Source organism: Dermatophagoides pteronyssinus, unplaced genomic scaffold (genome assembly GCF_027571235.1).
Source record: "Dermatophagoides pteronyssinus isolate colony J.1.1.1.1 unplaced genomic scaffold, Derpt_VIB-CSIC_2022.12 sq0001, whole genome shotgun sequence".
Lineage (NCBI taxonomy): Eukaryota > Metazoa > Arthropoda > Arachnida > Sarcoptiformes > Pyroglyphidae > Dermatophagoides > Dermatophagoides pteronyssinus.
Genome location: NW_027461525.1, coordinates 4879912 through 4901470, shown reverse-complemented (window position 1 = coordinate 4901470; position 21559 = coordinate 4879912). Strand labels below are relative to the sequence as shown.

The 21559-nt window shown below is 29.1% G+C and overlaps 9 protein-coding genes across 17 annotated transcripts; 3 read left to right on the top strand and 6 right to left on the bottom strand.

The window, feature by feature from the left end:
* Window positions 1-58: 58 nt before the first annotated feature.
* Window positions 59-1285, bottom strand: LOC113792784 (cleavage and polyadenylation specificity factor subunit 5-like). The gene is made up of 3 exons (XM_027342720.2): window positions 985-1285; window positions 648-912; window positions 59-593 (listed from the first exon to the last, which is right to left on the bottom strand). Exons 1-3 carry the CDS (start codon window positions 1077-1079, stop codon window positions 201-203), a joined length of 753 nt encoding a protein of 250 aa, XP_027198521.2. The 5' UTR covers window positions 1080-1285; the 3' UTR covers window positions 59-200.
* A 300-nt stretch (window positions 1286-1585) lies between these two features.
* Window positions 1586-3186, top strand: LOC113792779 (regulation of nuclear pre-mRNA domain-containing protein 1A). Its single transcript, XM_027342715.2, has 3 exons — window positions 1586-1972; window positions 2029-2158; window positions 2218-3186. Exons 1-3 carry the CDS (start codon window positions 1822-1824, stop codon window positions 3098-3100), a joined length of 1164 nt encoding a protein of 387 aa, XP_027198516.2. The 5' UTR covers window positions 1586-1821; the 3' UTR covers window positions 3101-3186.
* Window positions 2938-5471, bottom strand: LOC113792778 (sodium-coupled neutral amino acid transporter 7-like). 2 transcript variants are annotated; one of them, XM_075822787.1, is made up of 5 exons: window positions 5333-5471; window positions 4954-5204; window positions 4374-4883; window positions 3807-4298; window positions 2938-3744 (listed from the first exon to the last, which is right to left on the bottom strand). In XM_075822787.1, the coding sequence occupies exons 3-5, from the start codon at window positions 4819-4821 to the stop codon at window positions 3284-3286; spliced, it is 1401 nt and encodes a 466-aa protein (XP_075678902.1). In that variant the 5' UTR covers window positions 4822-4883; window positions 4954-5204; window positions 5333-5471; the 3' UTR covers window positions 2938-3283. The 2 variants fall into 2 exon arrangements, with proteins under 2 accessions (XP_075678902.1, XP_075678905.1); XM_075822790.1 differs by having other exon boundaries at window positions 4374-4854.
* Window positions 5472-5791: 320 nt separating this feature from the next.
* Window positions 5792-6672, top strand: LOC113792785 (uncharacterized). Its single transcript, XM_027342721.2, has 4 exons — window positions 5792-5928; window positions 6086-6253; window positions 6342-6431; window positions 6499-6672. The coding sequence occupies exons 1-4, from the start codon at window positions 5800-5802 to the stop codon at window positions 6613-6615; spliced, it is 504 nt and encodes a 167-aa protein (XP_027198522.1). The 5' UTR covers window positions 5792-5799; the 3' UTR covers window positions 6616-6672.
* Window positions 6502-7637, bottom strand: LOC113792783 (uncharacterized). The gene has a single exon (XM_075822890.1). The coding sequence runs from the start codon at window positions 7634-7636 to the stop codon at window positions 6791-6793; it is 846 nt and encodes a 281-aa protein (XP_075679005.1). The 5' UTR covers window position 7637; the 3' UTR covers window positions 6502-6790.
* A 56-nt stretch (window positions 7638-7693) lies between these two features.
* Window positions 7694-9464, bottom strand: wuho (tRNA (guanine-N(7)-)-methyltransferase non-catalytic subunit wuho). Its single transcript, XM_027342717.2, has one exon. The coding sequence runs from the start codon at window positions 9252-9254 to the stop codon at window positions 7980-7982; it is 1275 nt and encodes a 424-aa protein (XP_027198518.2). The 5' UTR covers window positions 9255-9464; the 3' UTR covers window positions 7694-7979.
* A 1023-nt stretch (window positions 9465-10487) lies between these two features.
* Window positions 10488-13611, top strand: LOC113792776 (heat shock factor protein-like). Of its 6 annotated transcripts, XM_075822779.1 has the most exons (9): window positions 10488-10679; window positions 10742-10794; window positions 11567-11672; window positions 11731-11839; window positions 11906-12030; window positions 12105-12979; window positions 13023-13146; window positions 13211-13430; window positions 13494-13611. In XM_075822779.1, exons 2-9 carry the CDS (start codon window positions 10784-10786, stop codon window positions 13541-13543), a joined length of 1620 nt encoding a protein of 539 aa, XP_075678894.1. In that variant the 5' UTR covers window positions 10488-10679; window positions 10742-10783; the 3' UTR covers window positions 13544-13611. The 6 variants fall into 6 exon arrangements, with proteins under 6 accessions (XP_075678894.1, XP_027198513.1, XP_075678866.1 ...); XM_027342712.2 differs by having other exon boundaries at window positions 10493-10679; window positions 13211-13611; XM_075822773.1 differs by having other exon boundaries at window positions 10494-10679; window positions 13044-13140; window positions 13211-13611.
* Window positions 13612-14007: 396 nt separating this feature from the next.
* Window positions 14008-15286, bottom strand: LOC113792781 (queuosine 5'-phosphate N-glycosylase/hydrolase). The gene is made up of 3 exons (XM_027342716.2): window positions 15182-15286; window positions 14748-15113; window positions 14008-14680 (listed from the first exon to the last, which is right to left on the bottom strand). The coding sequence occupies exons 1-3, from the start codon at window positions 15275-15277 to the stop codon at window positions 14144-14146; spliced, it is 999 nt and encodes a 332-aa protein (XP_027198517.2). The 5' UTR covers window positions 15278-15286; the 3' UTR covers window positions 14008-14143.
* Window positions 15287-15378: 92 nt separating this feature from the next.
* On the bottom strand, window positions 15379-20975 carry LOC113792774 (uncharacterized). 3 transcript variants are annotated; one of them, XM_075822728.1, is made up of 8 exons: window positions 20814-20975; window positions 20690-20750; window positions 19621-20619; window positions 19415-19555; window positions 17166-19355; window positions 16965-17061; window positions 16502-16896; window positions 16190-16413 (listed from the first exon to the last, which is right to left on the bottom strand). In XM_075822728.1, exons 1-8 carry the CDS (start codon window positions 20973-20975, stop codon window positions 16337-16339), a joined length of 4122 nt encoding a protein of 1373 aa, XP_075678843.1. In that variant the 3' UTR covers window positions 16190-16336. The 3 variants fall into 3 exon arrangements, with proteins under 3 accessions (XP_027198504.2, XP_075678843.1, XP_027198505.2); XM_027342704.2 differs by having other exon boundaries at window positions 16284-16423; XM_027342703.2 differs by having other exon boundaries at window positions 15379-16896.
* Window positions 20976-21559: the final 584 nt, after the last annotated feature.

Below are 21559 nucleotides of genomic sequence, written 5' to 3'. Positions count from 1 at the left end.
CGAATCTCATTTACAATTCGTAAACAACGTAATGGAATTTTTCAATTAGAATTTCAAATGAAGAAAAAAAAATTATTTAATTAATTATAATTATAATTGAATTACAAAATGAAATTATCGAAAAAAAATGATGAATATTTTTTTTGTTTTGTTTTTCTGAATGTTTTAGAGATCAGATCAGTATTTTCTTTTTGCCTGCCTTACGATTTATTATTGGTATTATTAGTGTTGTTACTGCTATTTTGGTTTTCTGTATTATTATTATTGTTGTTGTTGTTAGTATTACATGATTCCATATAGATAAAATTAAAACGGCTTAATGCTTGAGGTAAGCTTGAAATGATTGGACCATATCCTTGTGAATTATCATATAATTCAAATAAAGGTGCAGCAACAAGTTTATAATTTTTTGGCACCGCAAAATAAGCCTTTTCCGGTAATTGTACAAGAAATAAACGTTTATGTTCTTTTGGTTTGGTAATGTGTGGTGGTACATATGGATATTGTGGTGGTTCAAAATTTGGACGCCACCAATTGCCAATAGTATCTTCGATATCCCAATCATGTGAAACATTATCATGACGGCCAAGAGTCTATTTTGTTAATTGAAAATTACATTTATGAAAATTAAAAACAATCAAACTTACTTCAGTTAAATGCCGTTTGAGACCATCAATTTCATCTTCGCCGGGATTTAATTCACCGCCAGGTAATTTGAAAAAAGCCGTACCCAATTGAAGTAATAATACATGAGGTAAATTGTGTTCATGTACAAGTAAAACACCTTCAACCGATCGACGTTGACCAATTTTTTCGAATTCATCTCTCAACCGTTGAAAACGTGCTTCAACCGATGGATCTTTTTCAAACAATGGATCTTTCGTACCGAATGTATAGTTCGAAAGAGGATATCTAAAAATTGAAATTGAAAGAAAAATTATTCTAAATGTTCAATATATTTTAATCATTTAAAATTTTCATTACAAATTTATTGTACGGTTGACAGTCAAATTCAAAACATTCGAAGCGTTATACTTATAGTTGGTGGTATTTTTTGTCCAATTAGCTGTTGTTGTCATGATTTTATCGTTAATCGAATACTATAGAACATAAATAATCCTGGCAAAAAAAAAATTTAGAGAATCAGATTCTGGAACGGAAAATTTTTTTGCTCGATGAAATTGTATATCAATTAATTCATGGAAGGTAATGTATGTTCAACATACAGATGGCGAACCCTTCCAAACGTGTTTGTGTGTGTTTCAATTCAGCTTGAACAATGGCAGCATTCATTCATATATGGAACGCCATTCATGAACAATGTTTGTTGGAAAAATTTCTGGTGCTTTTTTTTCAATATACAATAATTATCCTTATTCTCGAAATTATTTTTGTTTATATTTTTTAATTTTAATTTCAATGTTTTTTCAATTACCTAAATATTTTTGACAACAAAAAAAAAGTAAGTTTTTAAATATTCTTTTTTGTTTGTTTGTTCGACACTTTATCATTGAACAGCTGATTATATTCCAATTTCAAGCATGCTCTTTATTGACTATTGAATATATTGTTTTCTGATTTTGTTGACTAAACAAAAAATATTGATGCATCAAATTCTTGTTTTGATGCTTTGATATTAATATTTATTATTATTTATCCATATGTGTGTATAATGGCATTTTATTTGTTTTACCTTTGAATTGAATTGATCATCGCCATCTGAAATAGTATGACCTGAAACTAATAATATTTGATCGACACAACAAATTGTTTCTTTTGTTTTGGACAAATAAAAAAAATCATCATCATCAATTAAAAATCATGTCTGGCTTTACACAGCAAGCATTTGAAAAGAAATTAAATGAATTAAATTCTTCACAACAATCAATACAGACAGTATCGTTATGGCTTATACATCATCGAAAACATTATAAATCGATTGTACAAACATGGTTTCAATCATTGAAAAAAGGTTTGTTCAATTTTTTCCTTGTTTGATTCTTGATTAAAAATGATAATTATCTATAGCTAAACCAGCAAAAAGATTAACCTATATGTATCTGGCCAACGATGTCATTCAGAATAGCCGTAAAAAGGGACCCGAATTTTCCAAAGAATTTCTTACCGTTTTGCTTAAAGCATTCGAACATATATCCAAGTATGATAATGAATAATGAATTTACTGATTATTGTATTAATTATTAATAACATTAATAGTGAAATAGAATCATCGACTTTATCATCGTTGGAACGTTTGTTGAAAATTTGGGAAGAACGAAACATTTATGAAAAAAATCATATAACATCATTCAAACAAGCATTAAACATTAAAACATCATCAAAATCCAATTCAAATACAACAACAATAGTTCAGGATACTGAAACGATAAATAATAATAATAATAATAATAATAATAATGTCAGCAGCAGCAGCAGCAATACTAATAATAATAAACATACGAAAAAACATTTGAAACGAGAAAACGAAGAAAGTTCATCACATGGAAATGGTCATATTCATAGTAGTAATAAAAAATTTTCACCAGATTTTCAACTTGATGCAGAAGTTATGAATACTATGATGACAAAAATTGGATCAAAGATTGCAGCTGAATATCCAGTCGATATGAATAATTATGAAAATATTGAATCAGAAAAGTTGATTAAAATATTAAAAGAATTGGAAAACTGTGCTTCGGCTGATGAAGATATGCGAAAAAAAATTGCCAGCATGCCATCCGAACTTTTCGATGTAAAATTGTTTGAAAAAGTTATATCGAATGGACCGACTGAAAATTGGGTACAATTAGTGAATGAAGCACAGAATATATTGACATCATATAACACCAGATTGGCCAACGAATTGGAAGGACGTAAACAATTATCCACTATGTTGGTATATTTTATTGAAGGCCAACGTCGTGCATTGACACAAGCAGAACAAAGTCTTAAACAATATCGAGATAAACTGAGAAAAGTTATTTCGGTACGCGAAGAACTACAATCACATTTACAAAATTTACCTGATTTGAGTCGATTACCATCCGTATCACCATTACCATCAGCAATCGATTTATTCAAAAAAGAAAAACCCGATTAAATTGTATTATATATATATCTTAACTTTCATCGTTTCTTTTAATTTTCAAGATTATATTTGAACATTTGAAATTATTCTAAAGTAAAGTATAAAAAAAAATTTTGTCAAAATCAAATCATTACATAATTATTTTGTCTTTTGAATAATAATAATAATGATAATAATAATAAAAATCATATTATGTTAATAAAATGTGTGTTGTTCAAGAACCATTTGTTCTTGAACGATTTCTAAAATTGAAAGACAAATTGAATAAGCAAAAACTCCGATTCCATATGATATGAATAAAGTAGAAATGACTAGTATCAAAGATTTGTTGGCTAAAAATCCATATTCATGTTTGATCATTTGAAATTGTCGTTCATCAAATAAAATCATGTATAGACAAAGTCCAGGTAATATGAATACAAATAGATTGGCCAAAGAACCTAGATAATTGATGGCAACACCAATATTTGGCACATAAATAGCCAATGTTGCTGATGTTACTACCCATATTATGGCACATGTTATACGTATTGAATTTCTTCGTTTTGATTGTTGAGTATCATTGGAAAATGAAAATAATTGTTCGATTACAATTCGACCACAATATAATAAAACTGGATAAACAACAATAGTTTTTATGATTAAAAGAACCATCCCTGTGTGGAAAAAAATTAAACAGAAACATAATGAACAAGTTTGTTAACAAAACAAAATTTACCAATGGCTACGAATGGATCACGTGGATCATAATTTTGCATCATATCTTTTTGTATATTGGATGAACCAAATGTTAACAGCCCGAACAGGGCTGTCCATGAATAACTTAGAAAACATATGAACATGGAAAAGAAAATCATCAAAAATATTCGAAGATTACTAGAATTTTTTGTTTCAGCAAAAGTAGGCACCCAGCTTGTTTGACATTGAAATGAAAATGTCAATACGGGTAATACTTTAAAAATATCGGTCCAACGATTCGGTTCGGTTCGAATTTTCACATCGATTGATGGTAATTTAATATATTCAATCATAACAAGTAATGTTATGTAAAATGTAGATAAAAAACCAATAAAACTGGCAAATCTAAGAAATGAAATATCTTTCGATATACAAAGTGGTAGAATGGCTACGATGGCAATAGTCATGACAAGAAAATCTCGATGTAGATACCAATATTTATAATAGTCGACACCATAATAAAATTCTAATACTTAAAAATCATATATGAAATAGAACGATGTTAGAAAATGAGTGAAAAAAAATCTCAAAAAAAAAATCGCTTTACTTTTATCAAATTGATCACCGATGACAATCAGATACGTAATACATGCACCATATGAATAGATGAAAATTGAACATGCACATAAATTTGACCATGATGAACCACAATAATATCCAATTAAATTTTGTAATGAATTAACTTTGGAAATTTTTGTACCAAAACTAATGATCATTAATGAACAAATGACCAATAAAACATGAATCGATTGTAAAATTAAAGCAAATACAATACCACCAGAATTATCGAATGAATATGGTATGTTCAATAGACCGGCGCCCAATGTAGCATTGACAGTTAAAAATATTACTGACCAAAATCCTAATGATTGACCTGATGATGATTGTTGTTCTGATTCGATTAGCTGATGATTGTCTTCGATATTTATTTCATCAGTTCGACGATCAGAATTGATCAATAAAGGTTCAGTTTCGTTTATTTCATTTTCCATCATGTGTGATCAAAAAACAACAATCCAATCCTTTGTCTAATAATGATCAATCAAATGATAATAAACTTAAAAACAAAATCAATAACGCCAATATTAAACAAAAAATCGTTTGTTTTTTTTTTAATTTTTACTTACTTTTCATGCTGCATTGGATTACCACCCACCATAATTTTGATGAAAATGAAAAAAAATCACTAATACTAAAGATAGGCAAATATTTATTAAGATAATAATCATTCGTTTACATATTGAAAACTTATAAGCAATTTTGGATTATAATCAAAAATATATTTTGTTATTTTTGCAAGTTTTCCGTGCATAAATTAATCGATTATCAAATCAGACATTCACATTAATATGTTAAAATAGAATGATCCATTATGATCCTGTGTTTATATTTTCAATAACAACAACAAAAAAAAGGATTATCAGCAAAATAAATATTATCGGAAATGATTATTATTATTATTGATCATGAAAACGTTCGATAGAAAACGAGATAAAACTAACTTACTTTATTTTATTTTTTTCTTAAAGAAAAAAGATATGTTTGCCCTATGATCATGATGATCATTCTATGCAAGCCATATTATGATTACCATGAGTCATATTGGAACAGAAACTGTTGAATAATAATCTGCTACTGCCACCACCACCACCACAACAACCATGAACATAACATAACCACACTTTAAACATCATCTTTTCCTTATACTTTACCCAAATATTTACACAAACAAACCCACATTAATACATTGATGATATCGATATAAGAAAAATTTCTACAATTTTTTCAATCAATTTATATGATTGTCACTTTTTTTTCGTTTCAACTAATTGATAATTTAGCCAATATATTTTTCTAGTCTATCAAGTTCTATGACACTCTTTGGTGTGTAAATTTACACGAAAACAATAATTACTGATTTTTTTTCTTTTTAGTTTCATTCAAACGATTATTTGATTTAAATTAATTCTACAATGCAATCATACCAATCAACAACTGGTGCTCCAACCACATCTACAACAACGTCATCAGTTACACCAATCATCTGGTTTGACAAGGATTATCTAAATTCAAATGAAGGTCTTATGAAAATTGTCGTTATTGTATGTAAAAAAAAGATGTTTTTTGTTGTTGTTGTTGTTGTTGATTTGATTGGGGCCCATAATCCAAACAACCGAACAGAAAAAAAAATTCATTTACATTGAAATTCATTATCCACAACAACAATATTAATTCTTTTCTTTTTTGTTTTTGTTGCAGATTTTAAGTTTAGCTTCGTTCATTGTCGCACAATTTGGACCAAACAATGGCCGTGTCAGTTTCTATTGCTTTACATCGATGAGTGCATTTTGGATCAGTCTTACATTATTTGGATTATATGCATTTCATGTAGTGGAAAAAATGTACACTTTTCCTTGGATTCTTGGTGTAATTATTTATTAATTTATATAGAAAAAATTGAATGAATATGTTTGTCATATTTAATAATGTTATTATTAATATTTGATTTGAATAGGAATTCGGTTACAGTATCGTTTGGGCGACATTTTATTTTGTTTCATCATTGTTAATGTTGATTGGTGGTGGTGTACAAACAGTAGTTGCTGTATGTATTTCATTTTGATGATTGTTTTTCTCTTTCTTCTAACATCCCATTCTCGGAAAAAATATAGATTTTTGGATTTTTTGCCTGTGCCATTTTCGGTTACGAAGCAAAACGTAATTACATAAGACATCAGAATAATGAAATTGCCCAAGGTGAAAGAGTTTCATCACAATCGATGGCTTGAAAAAACAAAACAACTAACCAAAAAATAAGTGCAATTCAACAGGTGTTGTTTTAACATTTTCTTTTATTGAGTTGAATAATCGTTGCATTTCTTTAAAAAAATATTTGATACACTTTTTTTATAACTTATTTTAACAATATTTTTTTTCATTGATTAAAACAAAAATCATTTCAAATTATTGAATAAAAACATCATCCTCAAAATCATCGGATAAACTTGTCGATAATGTTTTACTTCTTTGATTATTACGAACATAGCTAACAACTTTAGCATTATCAAAACGATTCGAATTGATTGAATGTTGTTGTAGATCTAAATTTAAACGACGTTTCAATACAGCACATCTTCTTTGTGATCGTTTTTTTATTTGTAACATTTCATAAATGAGAATAATGATTCGTAACCAATAAAGAACATTTGATAATGATGAAAATATAAAACTGACTAGTGTGAATGATTCGGCAAATATATTCGTATGTGTCATATAACAGATTGAACTTAAAACCAATAAACAAGATATCATTGAAATGAACATTATTTCAAATTCATATTTTTTTTTGCTTAAACATAAAATGTCACATTGTGAAATAAGATGTAGAAAATAGATTATGAATGTAGCCAAACATGATATGATTGTCATTGATGAATAGAAAAGAAAATATTTTGAACAATGTTCATAATCATAAAGATTAATAAAATTTGAACATCGACGAACTTTTGAACAAACAAATGCAACCAATGATGTAATCATTATTGTAACCAAAATTAATCCATGTATTATTGAACGAGATGTTGATGTTTCAATATCTTCTGATTGATTTAAACGTGATAATAATTCTTTAATATTATCTTGCATCGATAATTGATTATCTCTCGAACCAATCGATATTGGTGAACATTGATTATTATCTGATATCGGATATGATATAGTCGAATCACTATGATGTAATAGTCTTTTTTGACTAATATTTCGTATCGAATCAATTGATTTATGATTATTTTCATTTCTAGAATTCATCATTCTTTAATTTGTTTATAGAAATTGAGAAAACAAATAATAATAATAATAACAACAAAAATTGATCAATTGAAAAAAAATGATTTGTTATTATAATCAAAATGTTATACATAACAAAAAAATATTGTTCATAATACAAGATAACCAACATTGTTAGTAAACAAAATAATCATTAAAAAAAAGAAAGAAAAGAAAACAGGATAAACATCGTTTTAGCTCAAACATCCGGATGTGTTCACCAGATAATAATATTGAATGTGGCAGGCAACAAATTGTTAGCTTGTTTGCGATATTATTACTATGATGATGACGATTTATTAAGGGAAGTCCATACATTTATTATTTATTATTCGCTTTTGATACGTGACCTCTTGTGTTGAAAATTTTCGTCAACAATTTCGCCATGAAAAGGATGCTTGAATAAATATTCATATTGATCTCGTTTAATAGCGGCAACGGATCGTCGAAAATGATCATTCTGATTCAATGTATCAATAACATTTATTCGAATTAAAGGACGTGCTAGTTCATTTTGTTTCACTTCATATAGTTGAATTGGTTCATTATTATTATCGTCATTGTCATCTTTCATTGTGGTTGCACCAAAAATCCATAGAAAATTTATATGACTTAAATCAAATTTTATCATCAATGGTATCTGGTTCAATTTTAATTGAGTTATAATATTCAATGATTTGAATTGTTTTTCATCATCATTTTGGTATTCGATTTTGAACAAATACAAAATTAATTGGCTTAAAAATGAAACACAAAGATGGCGTCCATTATTTTGACGATCAATTGTCATCGATTTAATTGCGAAATCTGACCTCACTAATGATTTGTTACCACCGTTTGTTGTTGTACTGGTTGGTTGTTGTGGTTGTTGTTCATGGAAATCATGTGTATACAAAATTTTTCCATTCAAATAGTTCCATATTTTAATTTTACCATCACCTGATCCGGAAGCTAATGTCTGTTCATTGATTAATTGAATAACTGAAACAAATTGACTATGACCAAGACAATATGTTTTTATATTATAGGTATTAGGATAATGTGTAACACGAATTTTTTCATCTCTATCAGCACTAATTATATAACGTTGATCATCGGTGAGCAGAAAATCCAATAACATTGAACAATGACCAAGAAGTAAACGTCCACAATTTTCTTCATCTGACGTTGTTATTGTTGATGATTGTTTGACGTCAAATTCATAAATATCACCAGCTTTGTCACAAATTAAAATTTTATCTTCATTTTTTGTAAAAATCATTTTCTGTGCATTCTTTTTAATTTTGAATTGATTGATTTTCTTAAAATTTCGATCAAATATGATGACATTTTTCAAATCATCACTAATGGCAATAAAATCTTGCTGATTTGAAACTGTTCCAGTATTAAAAGAAACGATATGCTCTTTGGAATTTTTCTTCATATCTTCTGAATCATTTTTGACCATTTCAGGCGACGGACACCAATCAATTTGAATCGATTTGCTAGAATCTTGTTTCAAATCATATACGATTAAAGCCTTTTGACGATTGTTATCATTTTGTGTAGAAATAACATCATCTTTATCGAAGATTAAAAATGATTTACTCAAAACGATGAACATTTTCGCCGAGAAAAATCAATTTGTCAAATTTAAAAAAAAAATTCCAAATCACGTGGTTCGCCGCTTGTGCATTGAGTCTATTTCGACATAGTAATGCACAAAAATATGCTCAAAAATTATTCGAAAATTTACAGTGTATTAACACTTGATTACATCACAACCATGGTAATCATAATTTTGTTGTATGCATCCGTTTTTTTTAAAATCATTCTATTTGGCCTCGCTCCTTTTTACCATCATTCATTGATAACCTCATAATGATGATGACAATTTCATGATTTATTTGTATGATGATAATGATATCACACATACAAATAAATCGAAATTGGAAAAAAAAATAAAAAAGCCAATAAAAGATAAAAAGATAAATTTATGCATTATTTCATTTTTTGTTTTGTTTTGTTTTGTTAATTTACTCCATTTTTTTTTATTCTTTCATTGAGAAAATAAAACATTTAATTCATTATCTTAACACAAACACACAGACCGAGATAAAAGTGCATTTTCTTAGCAAACATCATTATTCATTGATATAATTCATTTCTGTTATTGATGTATTCTTTTCTTTTTGGCAATAATAACAACAATAATAAATTAATCGATCAATCAAATAAGTCAACTAAAGAAGAAGAAAAAACATTAGAAAAAAATTGATTGAATATATCCAAAAAATTTTTCATCGTTAACATTTGAAATATGGTATATGTAAAAAAATGGACACACACGCACACACTTGTGTTTATATAGCTTAACGATCAAAGCGACCTCTAACAATTACATTGATGAATCGAATTTTGCTCATTAAAAAGCTCTCGCTCTCTTTTATTTTGCCTTGGTTGTTTGGCTGCTACTGTTGTTCATCATCATCATCCTCATCATCAGCATCATAAATAAATGCAAAAAAAAGTATATATTGCTCGTTTCAATACGAAAAATTTTCCTATTTACTAAGGCAAAAGCTTTCATTTCATATTTATCAATTTTTTTTCGACGACTAAGCTAGCGCCACATTTACACAAAAACATTGTATACTCATTTTATTCAATTGTATGATGATTTTCGGTACACAACAACAACAATAACACACCGATTGCTTTTGATTTCCCGTAATTTATTTACTTGGATCCAGAAAAAAATTCTTTTTTTTCTTTCTATTAAATTGGGATTTTTATCAATATTAATGAAAACAAAAAAATTTTGATCTGTCGTCATTGCATATTGTTTGTGTTTGAATAAAGAAGAAAACAAAAACTTCAATGATTTTTTATTTTATTCTCTTTTTTCTTTAGCTTTTTTCTTTTTTTTTTTAAAAAAATCGACTAAATATATAAACATACTTGATATAATCTTCAACATCATCGTCGTCATCATCAACATCAACATCACCATCATCAATAATAAACAATCAACAACATCAACAGCATTGTAATTAAGTTCATTTTTAAAAGGCATTTTATTTTTCCTCAAAAATAATAATTATTTTTAAGATAAAGTGAATATATCAGTTGTTGGAAGAAAAAAACAATTATATGATTATAAGGTTTGTCTGTTTGATTTTCTTGTTTCAATTTCTTTGCTTTTTTTTTCTTGAAAATTCACAACACCTTTATATGTTTTACGTATGTTGTTTGTACGTGCGTTTATTTACCCAAAAAAAAACAATTGTTTTTATATTTACTCATGATGATGAAATATAGTTACAACAAACAAAAAAAGACTTACCGTTATAATGATAATATTAAATAATAATAACCGTTATGATTATTGCCATAGACTGACCGCATAAGTTATCAGTTTTTTTTCATTTTTTCTTGATTCTTTGAAATTTTCGTCATTGTGTTTGTATTTCTTATATAATTACATTATATTACGATTTGAATGTGTTTGAAGTGATGAAGTATATATCCTATTAATGTTAATAAAAATTTTGTTGCTGCTGCGGCTGCTGACACTTGAATTTGGTTTGTGTGTGTGTGTGTGTTTTAGATGATGATTGAATTTTTTTTTTCCATTTTGCTCATGATGATGATTGTGAATGAATATCGTACCATTTTTGTTGTTGTCATTGTTTGTTGAATACAGCATAAACTCGATACCCAACAACAACAACAACAACAACAATTCATTCGATCGAATGAAAAACTTTTTTTTTCTGATAAATATTAGCTGCCATTTTGTGAAATTTATTTACTGAATTTTTCTATTTGTTTTCTTTCTATTATTAATTCTTTATTGGAATATATTTTTTTAAAAATATCATTGTCACAATTTGCCATTTTATATTGATTTCGTATTGATCTTGGATTAATCAGCAAGATGCATACAATTGGATCAAATGCTAATATACCGACTTTCATATTGAAATTATGGAAATTGGTTTGCGATGAATCAAGCAATGATCTCATCTGTTGGAATAGGGTATGTTTCATTTATATATGGCCAAATTATTTGAATGATAATTGTCAATCTTTTACAGAATGGACGTAGTTTTATTATCAAAGATCAGGGGCGTTTTGCCAAAGAAATTTTGCCATTATATTTCAAGCACAGCAATATGGCCTCATTTATTCGTCAATTAAATATGTGTAAGTATTTAATTTATTATATTTAATCCTGATGTATTTTCAATTATTTTTTTTAATTCTCAACAGATGGATTCCGTAAAGTGTCAAATATTGAACATGGTGGATTAAAATCGGATGGAGATGAAGTAGAATTTTTTCATCACCATTTCTGTCTTGGACAAGCAGATCAATTGGAATTGATCAAACGCAAGGTATTATAGATTATGATAATTTTCATGTCAAACATGTTCGCATTGACTAAATGTTTTTTTTTGTTGCTACTCAGATGTCTACAAACAACAATAGCAAATGCTTGACTAGTATTACTAAAGTTGATGACATTCAGGATATATTGGCTGATGTAGAATCCATGAAAGGACGGCAAGACTCTGTTGACACCTTGTTGAATAATTTGAAACAAGAAAATGAAGCTCTTTGGCGTGAGATTGCCATTTTACGACAAAAGCATCTTAAACAGCAGCAGATTGTCGAAAAATTACTTCAATTCCTAGTTTCGATTGTTCGAAATAGAGTCGTTGGTGGTTTGAAACGCAAAGCTCCTCTTTTGATCGATTCCAACGTGTCGAACAGTCGTAAAATAATAAAAAATAAAGATAGTAACACTATCTGTATTCCTTCACCACCTTCAAACAGTGGTCCGATCATTCATGACATAACAGATCTAAAGGATTCTCCCAATGCAAGGAATGATTCTCTTAATAATGGTTCACCATCCTTCATAAATGGATTACAATTGGATTTGGATGATTCGAATAACCATAAATTGTTGCAAACGTCAAATTCCGACCAAACAACATCGTTGATTTCTTCAAATAATGTTGGAGAAGGAAAAAATTTATCCAACTCCAAAGATACAATGATTGATTTGCCCCAAATTTTTGAAATCGATTTAGCTAATCAGGCGAACAACTCCCCATTAGTGAACAATCTTATTAATCAACAACATCAACCAAATTACACTATTGACAATGCTGATTCAATCATCACTGAAGCAGAATTGTTGAATACTATTAATCACGTCTCACAATCAGTACCTCAACCGACCACTTCTAACCATCAAAACAACTTCAGTACAGATTTAATTCTGCCTTCTAAGCAGAAAGCAACCAATTCGGCTAATTTGTCTAAGATTACTTCTGAGTATATATTGATTTTTTTTCTAATTGTCATCTTTTTGATAAAGTTTTGGTGTTTCTTCATGTAGGAATTTCAATGATCATGTTGAAGGAATCGATACTGAACTTAATTGGCTCCAAGATCAACTTTACGGTGGTTCTTTGAATATCGATCCATCTACTTTGGTTGGGGTATATATTTTGACTACTTTTCATATTATTAATTCTATACATTCTTTTTTCATTCTTTGACCAGCTATTTTCGTTCGATAATCAATTTGGTGGTCTGGATCCAGGTTCCGCGAATGAACCAAATACCATTCCGAAGGCTATCATGGATGGTGGACACCACTCTGCTGGAGCTGTTAACACCAATTCCAGTAATCATAATAAAGTGATCAAGATCGAGGATGAAAATTCCAGTTCAAGCCTGTTTGATAACCTTGATTTGTCTAACATCGGAAACGATACAAAAGGTTTGTCCCAACCAATGATATTGCGTTCATCATTGTGGGATTCTAATGGTCAAATTGCTGCAGATATTCTTTCAGAATTTACCTCGGACATCGATTCTTCACAATTCAATTGAATTTAATTGTGTGTTATATGCTATCAATCCGAAATAATATAATCGTTCTCTTTCTCATCATTTCCAAATTTTTACGGTCTACCTTTGAATATTTCGTTTTTGTTTCAATCTTTCCCTTCACTATTTCGCGTTCTTATTCATTTTTTGACACCATTATATTAATCGTTAGTTTTTTGTTTTTTTAATTATTTCATATATAAATGAAAAAGAAATATAATTTATATACTTTTATTATCATTGGATAAAGAAAATTTTAAAGCCACCATCCTCACACCGTCTAAATGTATTGTATTTTTTCTATATATACTTTGCAAAAATGAATTCCATAAAGGTATTCTTCTTCTTCTTTTTTGGATAGAGTGTATCATAATATGAAAACCTTTCATCGAAGATGATTCATTTGTTGGCTTTTCATTAAATTTATCTATTGTATATTTTCATTTATTGTTTCACATAAATGCTAATGTTTTAATAATAATAATAATAAACAAGCCTACGCCAATATAGTTTATTCTTCATATATTTTTCCTCTTCAAAATAAAATTCATTTTTATCTAAAATTTTTGTTATTCTTTTTTTTTCAATTAATTTCATTTCAATTTAATAATAAATACATCGTACTCGATGAAATGGTGAATGTTGATCATCGATTTGTTTACTATTGGTTCGTCTATAACCCCATAGATAGAAATCAATTTGTATTGAATTTGGTGCTTTCGAACCAATCATCATCATCATCGACAACTGTTCACGAACTAATTCAATTGCATGTATAGATGCTGAACGAATTTCAACTTCGAATGGATGGCCATTTTCAATAAGATTATTTTCCTTTAATTTTTCAGTCAAAACAGATGAATATTTTAAAACACCAAAATAATGTAAAACCTGTGGTATACGATAATCGGCAAACATTGTCAATTGATCTATATCATCAAATCGTCCTAATCCTTTGCCCTCGAAACAGCCCCAAATATCGGCAATCAAAATCTGAGCTCTTTTCAAAAATGTAACCTTTTTTCCTTTATATTCACTTTCATCTCTGAACGAAGGAAAATAATTGTAGATCAATTTCAAAAGATTGATAGCACTATAATTACTTGCACGAATACAATTGACAAATGTACCCGAAAAATGCTTGATAATTGAATAAAACAAATTATTATAATGATTGCCAATATGAATAATCAAAGTTATTCATTACCTTCATAAGAATGGTTCCATTTTCATTCAATATAGATACTCGTTCATTAAGCATTGGTATGTCGATTCCATTGTCAGTACGAAATAAATAACGCATTTTCTCCAATTCTATATGACTATAGTATTCAGAATTGGTAATTGGAATTTTTTCATCTAATGCACGTTTGACGGCAGCACAAAGTGCCCAATATCCAATTTCACCATCGATAGAAAAATCCTGATTCATATCAGGCCAGAAAGAAAAATTCAAACTATCAATAAAGAATATATGATCAACGGATTTTTCCACCATTTCCTGTGGATGTAATGGATTATCCGATTTCCATTTTTTTAGATCATATTCTTCGATCGTTACCGATTCTTTCAACTGTGTATCGAAAAATTTTTGTTTACACATCAAAAAAAAAAAAAATTTATATAAAACAAACCACTTACTCTCGTTGCTAATTCTTTAACAGAATTTGTATCGATTGTTACATGATCCGATATAGACATAACAAATTGTGCACTTTCTTTCGGTAACATATCCATTTTCAAAGCTTTAATGCATCAACGAACAGAATGGAGAAAATAATAAGACAAAACTTTCTTTTTCTTACTACTTGCATTGTATAAAAAAAAGACAATTTAAATTTCTTTTTGAAAAATTTTAATCACTATTTAAGATTAGAATTTCGATCGAAACAAAATCACATAATACAAATGGTTCCGGTAATATTCAAAAGAATTTAATGAGTAAATGTTTTTTTTTGTTTGTGATTGATTGATGTGGAATACTTCGAAAGCTCGGGTAGTATAATATTGGTGGTATATAAAAGAAATGAAAAGTTTTGTTTGTTTTTTTTTGTTGCATATATAGAAAATAGCCGGCTTTATGTTTTTTATATGGAAAAAATGAATTATTTGTTATGGCCATGTTGGTGAGTGCGATATGATTGTTGCAAAAAAAAAAAGTAAAAAACTTGTCTTTTGGCAATAAAAAGAGTATTAAAGGAGAAAGAAAAATATAATTTTTGATATAACCCGATTTGAATTATTCCATTTCACCTTCTTCTAATAACAAAGACGGATTCATAACATCATCATCGCCATAAGGTAAATCTTCATCATCGTCATCTTGTCCAATGGATGACATATTAGCTACGCTATTATCATCACCGCCATCATCATCATCTTGTTGAACTTTTTGAAAGCTAGTACCAGCAACATGTAGATTGTCTCGAAGTTTGGTTAGATTTAATTTCAATTTTAAATCTGGTTTTGCATAGTTTTCACAATCATCAACATCATTCGATATTTGATGAACAGTGTAAGAATGTTGTTCTTGATCACGATCTTCATCATCATTAATTATATTATCGAATTGGCCATATTCCATTGCTTGAAAATTAGGATTGATCAAATGTATTGCCCGATGTTTGACTAATGTAGCTGCATATCGTACCGAATAATCACATTTATCGCATTTCCAATTGAATTGAGCACCATGTAATGATAAATGTTTTTCTAAACGTGATCGTTTCGAAAAGCCTGCTGGACATTTATGACAATTGTAATTGAAATTATAACCTAAAGCAGATTGTGATTCAGTCAGATTATGTAACAATGAATGTATGCTAAGATTATCTTCAGTTTCGGTGGAATAGTTACATGATTCGCAAGAAAATCTATAATTTTCTTCATGCAATGAAGTATGATAGATCAAAGTATTGACTTTAGTAAATACAGCTGGACATTTTGAACAACGATACATACAACGATTTTTGATACCCGAATTGATTCTTTGTAAATATTCTTTCGTTTCTAAAAATTCTTGACTGGCCATTAGATCGTTATTTTTGAAAATTATGTTTTGTTTTCCATTTTGTTCGCTATTCAGACGAGCTTTCACTGGTTTCATCGGAAATGGCATTTTTGTTCGATGTCTGCGTACAGCTTTTTTTATTGAAATTTTTTTTACTAAAGGCATGTTCATAATATTTGTTGAATTATTCTTTGATGATGTTTGATTATTTGAAATCGGTTTGTTAGCATTCATTTGATTTTCAACCTTTAATTTTGTACCTTCTGGATATGAACTTGCTCGTTTCGCTATATATTCAGCCGTATGTACATAAAGATGTTTGCATAACTGTGGCTTATTCCGTGCTCTATGCCGAAAAAAATAGAATTTAAAATAATTCATTGATTTCTAACCTAATAATTTTAAATTACTAACTTGTAAGTACAATATGGACAAGCATGTTGATAATTAGATGAATGAAAATGTGCATGAACATTATAATCACCCGGACTCTTGAATGCCGCTGGACAATCTGTCATTTTAGTTATAAATTCGTAAATGAAGTATGAATAGAATAAATAAAAATAACTTTATTTTAAAATATTGAAACTTAATTTATTAGATTTGTTATCTGACCTGGACAAACATATGAAAATATTTTAGCTTCACCATTATTTTTGATGCTATCAACAGCGATAAAATTATGTTTATCATCATCATCATCATCATCATAATTTTTTGTATTATTTGATGATTGATTTTCATTATTATTAGTTGGTGATGAGCCATTTTTAAAAACATTTTCAACAAGTGTTTGTTCTAAAATATTTTCGCTTAATCCATAATCACCATTATCGCCAATGTTATCGTCAGCAACAAGATTTGTTTGAGAGGAATGTATATGATTATGAGTATTATTCATATGATCATTCAATGATTGAACATTTGAAGTTTGGAATGTACACAGGGAACAGGAAATCAATGAAGAATATTTAAGTTTTGATTGTTGTTGATAGTCGACATCATTTGAATTCTCATTAATCATATTTGTAGAATGATGCAAAGTCGATAGTGGTGATGGTGCAGTCAATGGAATTGATTCTGTTTTTTGATGTAATTTTTGATGTCGCTTTAATTTATCAGGATTATTAATATAATATGGACATTGTTTGCATTTAAGGGAACCTTTTGAGGGATTATGAAATCGACAATGGATCGACATCTTTTTCATGTTGGTTGTAATGAATGGACAAAGTTCGCATCGAATCACAGTTTTTTCTTCATAAATATTTGGTTCGATTAGACTAGAATTGTGATGATCATTTTGCAATGTCATACTTGTTGTTGTTGAAGTAGATTGTGATGGAGGGGAAATGTTTGACATGTTGTTCTTCTCGAAACGACTAACCTCATCGGCAGAAAGTATTCGACAAACAGAGTTTTCATCAATGGCACAACGAAATCGTATCTCGAAATCGTTAGGATTAAGATTTTCGTGAATGCTAGAATAATGATCAAAGATCATCTCTCTCCATTTGGTTTCAAACGAACATTCATTGCAACCATATGGTTTAGTTTGATTATGACTAGACATGTGAGCTACCATAACACGAGCAAAATGATGTCGAAAATCGCATTGAGAACATGATATAAGTTTTGAACTAGAATTCGGATGTCGAGAAACAATTGAAGATTTTTTGGAATATTTTCGAGTAGTGTTAGAGAAAACTTCAACACTGCTTTCATCATCGATTTCGAAATTAACTTCAGGTACTAGTAAATTTCCACCGGCTTCACCAAAACCATTATCTTCGTTTTCATATTCATTGCCTTCACTCTTGAATCGTCGAGCACGAAAATCGATTCGGTTATTCACTTCATTTGCAATGTCTGCCTCATCTCGGCCAATCCAAACAACAAATTTATTATATTTTGAATAATCACGTTTTCCTGAATCATGAATTAGAACAGGATGAGCTTTCTCATGGATTGGATCTCGTTGGGCTTTCATTTTGATATGTTTAGTTACATCCCATTCCCAATTAGAACGATGACCACAAATCGAACATTGAAATGGTTTTGTATTTAGATGTTGAACATAATGGACATGAAATCGTGATGCCGTACTACACATAAAATCGCAATATGTGCATTTATACATTTTGGCCGAATTGCCGTTGACTATTTCAGAATTATCTACATCAGAAAGTTCATTATCTTGATCGTTAGTATTGACTTGATCATCTTGGCTTAAGCCTGTGTTATCTTCATCCATTTCGTACATTTCATAATCACCAGTAGTCAAATATGAATCCTCATTCATTGCATCATCTTGATTATCATTAGGTAACATAATATTTGATGTGATTGGAATACCACCACCATTAGTGCTATTATCACTACTTTCCATGTCCTGAAGATTTGTTTCGTTAGAATGATACCGTTGAATGTGACGATTAAGATCGCCTTTCCATTTGCTACGAAAATTGCAATATAAACATTTGAAAGGTTTTTCTTTGGAATGAACACGAATGTGACGTTCAAGTTCGGAAATCCATCGTGTTTTATATCCACAAAAATTGCATACATGTACGTTTTTAGCATTACTATCAAAAATTTTCTTTTGATTTGTAGTCGTCGGTTGTCCTTTCCAATTTGCACTTTCCTCTGTATTTTGTTCATGATTTTTCATAATAGATGTCATTCCTTTGTAATTAGAATTAGAATGTTTGTGATGTTTGAGAAAATGTTTCTGTGCCGAAATAGCGTCGCCGAATTTAATCTTGCAAATATAACATTCCAAATTGAACATGAATTTTTTATCATCTATAAATAAAATAAACATTTAGTAAATTTAGTATAAAAAAAAGAATTTAAAAATGTACCAGAATCATTGTTGCTAGTATTCGATTCCATTTCAGCATCTTCAATCATCTCATGGTATTCATTTAGATTCATTTCAAAATTATTCATTGGTTCAAAATCAGGAGCTCGATCATTTTGTTCGTAATCATCATTCGGTGGTGCTAAATAGCAAAAAAAAATGTGAATTAATTTTGGATACAAAATCTTTTGGAAAAGTAAAACATACATGCTGCATCATCATTAATCGTTTCTAAATGATTAACATTTTGTTCGATTGAATTTGATTCGATTGGGCGAGATGTTCGTCGATATTTTCGTTTGACAAGTAATTGTTCTAATTCACCATTGGCACCTCCTTGTTCAGATGGTGAATCCATGACAGATGTAAGTTTATGTACCAAAAGTAAATGCCTTTGTAATTTCTGAACATATTGACAAGCATAAACACAATATGGACATTCAACAATTTTGACTTTATATCCATGGCCATCACGACGATGATATAGAAATTCACGAGGATTGACAGTACGAAATCCACAATCATTACAGTTGTATTGTCGACGGATTCTTGTGGCAGGCAAATCTGCAATGCTGCTATTATTATTATTATTCATGTGATGATGTAAGCTGTTGTTGTTACTTATATTATTGACGTTCATAACATTTGATGATGATTGAGATTTTGGTGTACTCGAACGTGATGATGCTGGTACACTTTCGTTTTGTGCAATTTCAGCTGTATTCATTGTGATTAGTGGAACTGTATGTGATCCATAATAATTTGAATGATCGTCATATTGTTGATCAATAAAACCTGCTTTCCAAAATTCTTCAAACTCTGTTTGTTCATCATTGGCGTCTACATCATCATCATCATTATTATTATTATTATTATTAGCAATCATCGATTTTGTCGAATTTGTAGATGATTTGAAATTATTTTGTTGATGTTTATCTAGATTTTTTGCTGTTCGTTTTTTATTACCAGTTTGAACAATGTTTGTCGTGTTAGAAGAATTGTTTTTATTGTTTAGAAAATCTTCGCTCATTGATTCGAAATTTGCAGAAAAATCGGCAACATTTTCTTCACCACCAGCCGAGACTAGTTCTTTAGCAAATTTTGCTTGAGCTGTTTTGAGAATATCTTGATGAAATTCAATCTGATGTTGAATCAATGTATCATTGTCTTCGGAAACAAAACCACAGAATTTACAGCTTTTATTACCTGTGAGTTGAAAGAGAATTCGTTTTGTTTTTTTTGAAATAATCAACAAACAAAAATGACAACAAATTACCTTTGGAACCACAAATTCCATGAACATCTTTTCGATGACGTAAAAGATTAGTTTGATATGCCTGTAAAACAAAACAACAACAAAAAACGATTAACATCAAATTCGAAAAAAATGTGTTACTAACCGTTACGAATGGACATAAGACACATTTAAGAGCATTTTGAGTATGTGTTACAGCTTTATGACGAGATAGTTGACGAGCGCTTTGTGCTTCGAAATTGCATTCGGTACATGGAAATGTTAGTTTTGTTGATACAGCAGAAGGAGGTGTATTTTTGAATGACATTTTTGATGATTATATTTTGTACTGTGCTTGTATTTCTGTTTTTTTTATTAATGATCACCACAATAATAAGCTGGGCTCTTACGAGATGATGATGATGACTTTGCTACTCTATAGTTTGTATATCGTGATTTTGATGGAATGTATTGAGTAAAATGATGGTGAAAAAATTAGGAATCAGGCACAATATTATTTTCGAAACAACAGATCAGCCTGATCAAAGTTTTTTTTGCTGATGAATAAATTCCAAAAAAAAACAAAAGAATTTTTTCTAATCAAAGATCAATTGCATTATCATATATGAGATTGTTTGTTTCAACAACAACAACAAACTAGAATCTTAAAAGATTATATCAAGAACAAAAAAAAAAACAATCATTCAGAATTATCAAAGTTGGTTGTGAATATACGAATTTTTTTTTTCTTCGACAAATTGCTGAAATTCGATTTTTCCGGCACAATCAAACGTGACAATGTGTGCCAAGTGAAAATGAAAGTTTATATGGAAACAAAACAAAACAAAAAAAAATATATTATTATTACAGAAAATAATCATATATGGCTCGACAATGCCGATGTAGTGGTGC

What these genes read in the sequence shown, in the direction of transcription:
- LOC113792784 (XM_027342720.2), bottom strand. Translation starts at nt 1,079, where the DNA reads ATGACAACAACAGCTAATTGGACAAAAAATACCACCAACTATAAGTAT. An exon ending in GTCAACCGTACAATAAATTT is followed by an intron (nt 913 to 984) that starts GTAATGAAAATT and finishes TTCAATTTTTAG; the next exon opens with ATATCCTCTTTCGAACTATA. An exon ending in TCAAACGGCATTTAACTGAA is followed by an intron (nt 594 to 647) that starts GTAAGTTTGATT and finishes TTAACAAAATAG; the next exon opens with ACTCTTGGCCGTCATGATAA.
- LOC113792781 (XM_027342716.2), bottom strand. Translation starts at nt 15,277, where the DNA reads ATGGATATGTTACCGAAAGAAAGTGCACAATTTGTTATGTCTATATCG. An exon ending in TTAAAGAATTAGCAACGAGA is followed by an intron (nt 15,114 to 15,181) that starts GTAAGTGGTTTG and finishes TTCGATACACAG; the next exon opens with TTGAAAGAATCGGTAACGAT. An exon ending in ATGGAACCATTCTTATGAAG is followed by an intron (nt 14,681 to 14,747) that starts GTAATGAATAAC and finishes TCAATTATCAAG; the next exon opens with CATTTTTCGGGTACATTTGT.
- LOC113792774 (XM_027342703.2), bottom strand. Translation starts at nt 20,975, where the DNA reads ATGTCATTCAAAAATACACCTCCTTCTGCTGTATCAACAAAACTAACA. An exon ending in TGGAATTTGTGGTTCCAAAG is followed by an intron (nt 20,620 to 20,689) that starts GTAATTTGTTGT and finishes TTCAACTCACAG; the next exon opens with GTAATAAAAGCTGTAAATTC. An exon ending in GATTAATGATGATGCAGCAT is followed by an intron (nt 19,556 to 19,620) that starts GTATGTTTTACT and finishes TTTGCTATTTAG; the next exon opens with CACCACCGAATGATGATTAC.
- LOC113792779 (XM_027342715.2), top strand. Translation starts at nt 1,822, where the DNA reads ATGTCTGGCTTTACACAGCAAGCATTTGAAAAGAAATTAAATGAATTA. An exon ending in GTTTCAATCATTGAAAAAAG is followed by an intron (nt 1,973 to 2,028) that starts GTTTGTTCAATT and finishes AATTATCTATAG; the next exon opens with CTAAACCAGCAAAAAGATTA. An exon ending in GCATTCGAACATATATCCAA is followed by an intron (nt 2,159 to 2,217) that starts GTATGATAATGA and finishes TAACATTAATAG; the next exon opens with TGAAATAGAATCATCGACTT.
- wuho (XM_027342717.2), bottom strand. Translation starts at nt 9,254, where the DNA reads ATGTTCATCGTTTTGAGTAAATCATTTTTAATCTTCGATAAAGATGAT.
- LOC113792785 (XM_027342721.2), top strand. Translation starts at nt 5,800, where the DNA reads ATGCAATCATACCAATCAACAACTGGTGCTCCAACCACATCTACAACA. An exon ending in TTATGAAAATTGTCGTTATT is followed by an intron (nt 5,929 to 6,085) that starts GTATGTAAAAAA and finishes TTTTTGTTGCAG; the next exon opens with ATTTTAAGTTTAGCTTCGTT. An exon ending in GTGTACAAACAGTAGTTGCT is followed by an intron (nt 6,432 to 6,498) that starts GTATGTATTTCA and finishes GAAAAAATATAG; the next exon opens with ATTTTTGGATTTTTTGCCTG.
- LOC113792776 (XM_027342712.2), top strand. An exon ending in ATCTCATCTGTTGGAATAGG is followed by an intron (nt 11,673 to 11,730) that starts GTATGTTTCATT and finishes AATCTTTTACAG; the next exon opens with AATGGACGTAGTTTTATTAT. An exon ending in TGGAATTGATCAAACGCAAG is followed by an intron (nt 12,031 to 12,104) that starts GTATTATAGATT and finishes GTTGCTACTCAG; the next exon opens with ATGTCTACAAACAACAATAG.
- LOC113792783 (XM_075822890.1), bottom strand. Translation starts at nt 7,636, where the DNA reads ATGATGAATTCTAGAAATGAAAATAATCATAAATCAATTGATTCGATA.
- LOC113792778 (XM_075822787.1), bottom strand. Translation starts at nt 4,821, where the DNA reads ATGATGGAAAATGAAATAAACGAAACTGAACCTTTATTGATCAATTCT. An exon ending in CGGTGATCAATTTGATAAAA is followed by an intron (nt 4,299 to 4,373) that starts GTAAAGCGATTT and finishes ATGATTTTTAAG; the next exon opens with TATTAGAATTTTATTATGGT. An exon ending in TGATCCATTCGTAGCCATTG is followed by an intron (nt 3,745 to 3,806) that starts GTAAATTTTGTT and finishes TTTTCCACACAG; the next exon opens with GGATGGTTCTTTTAATCATA.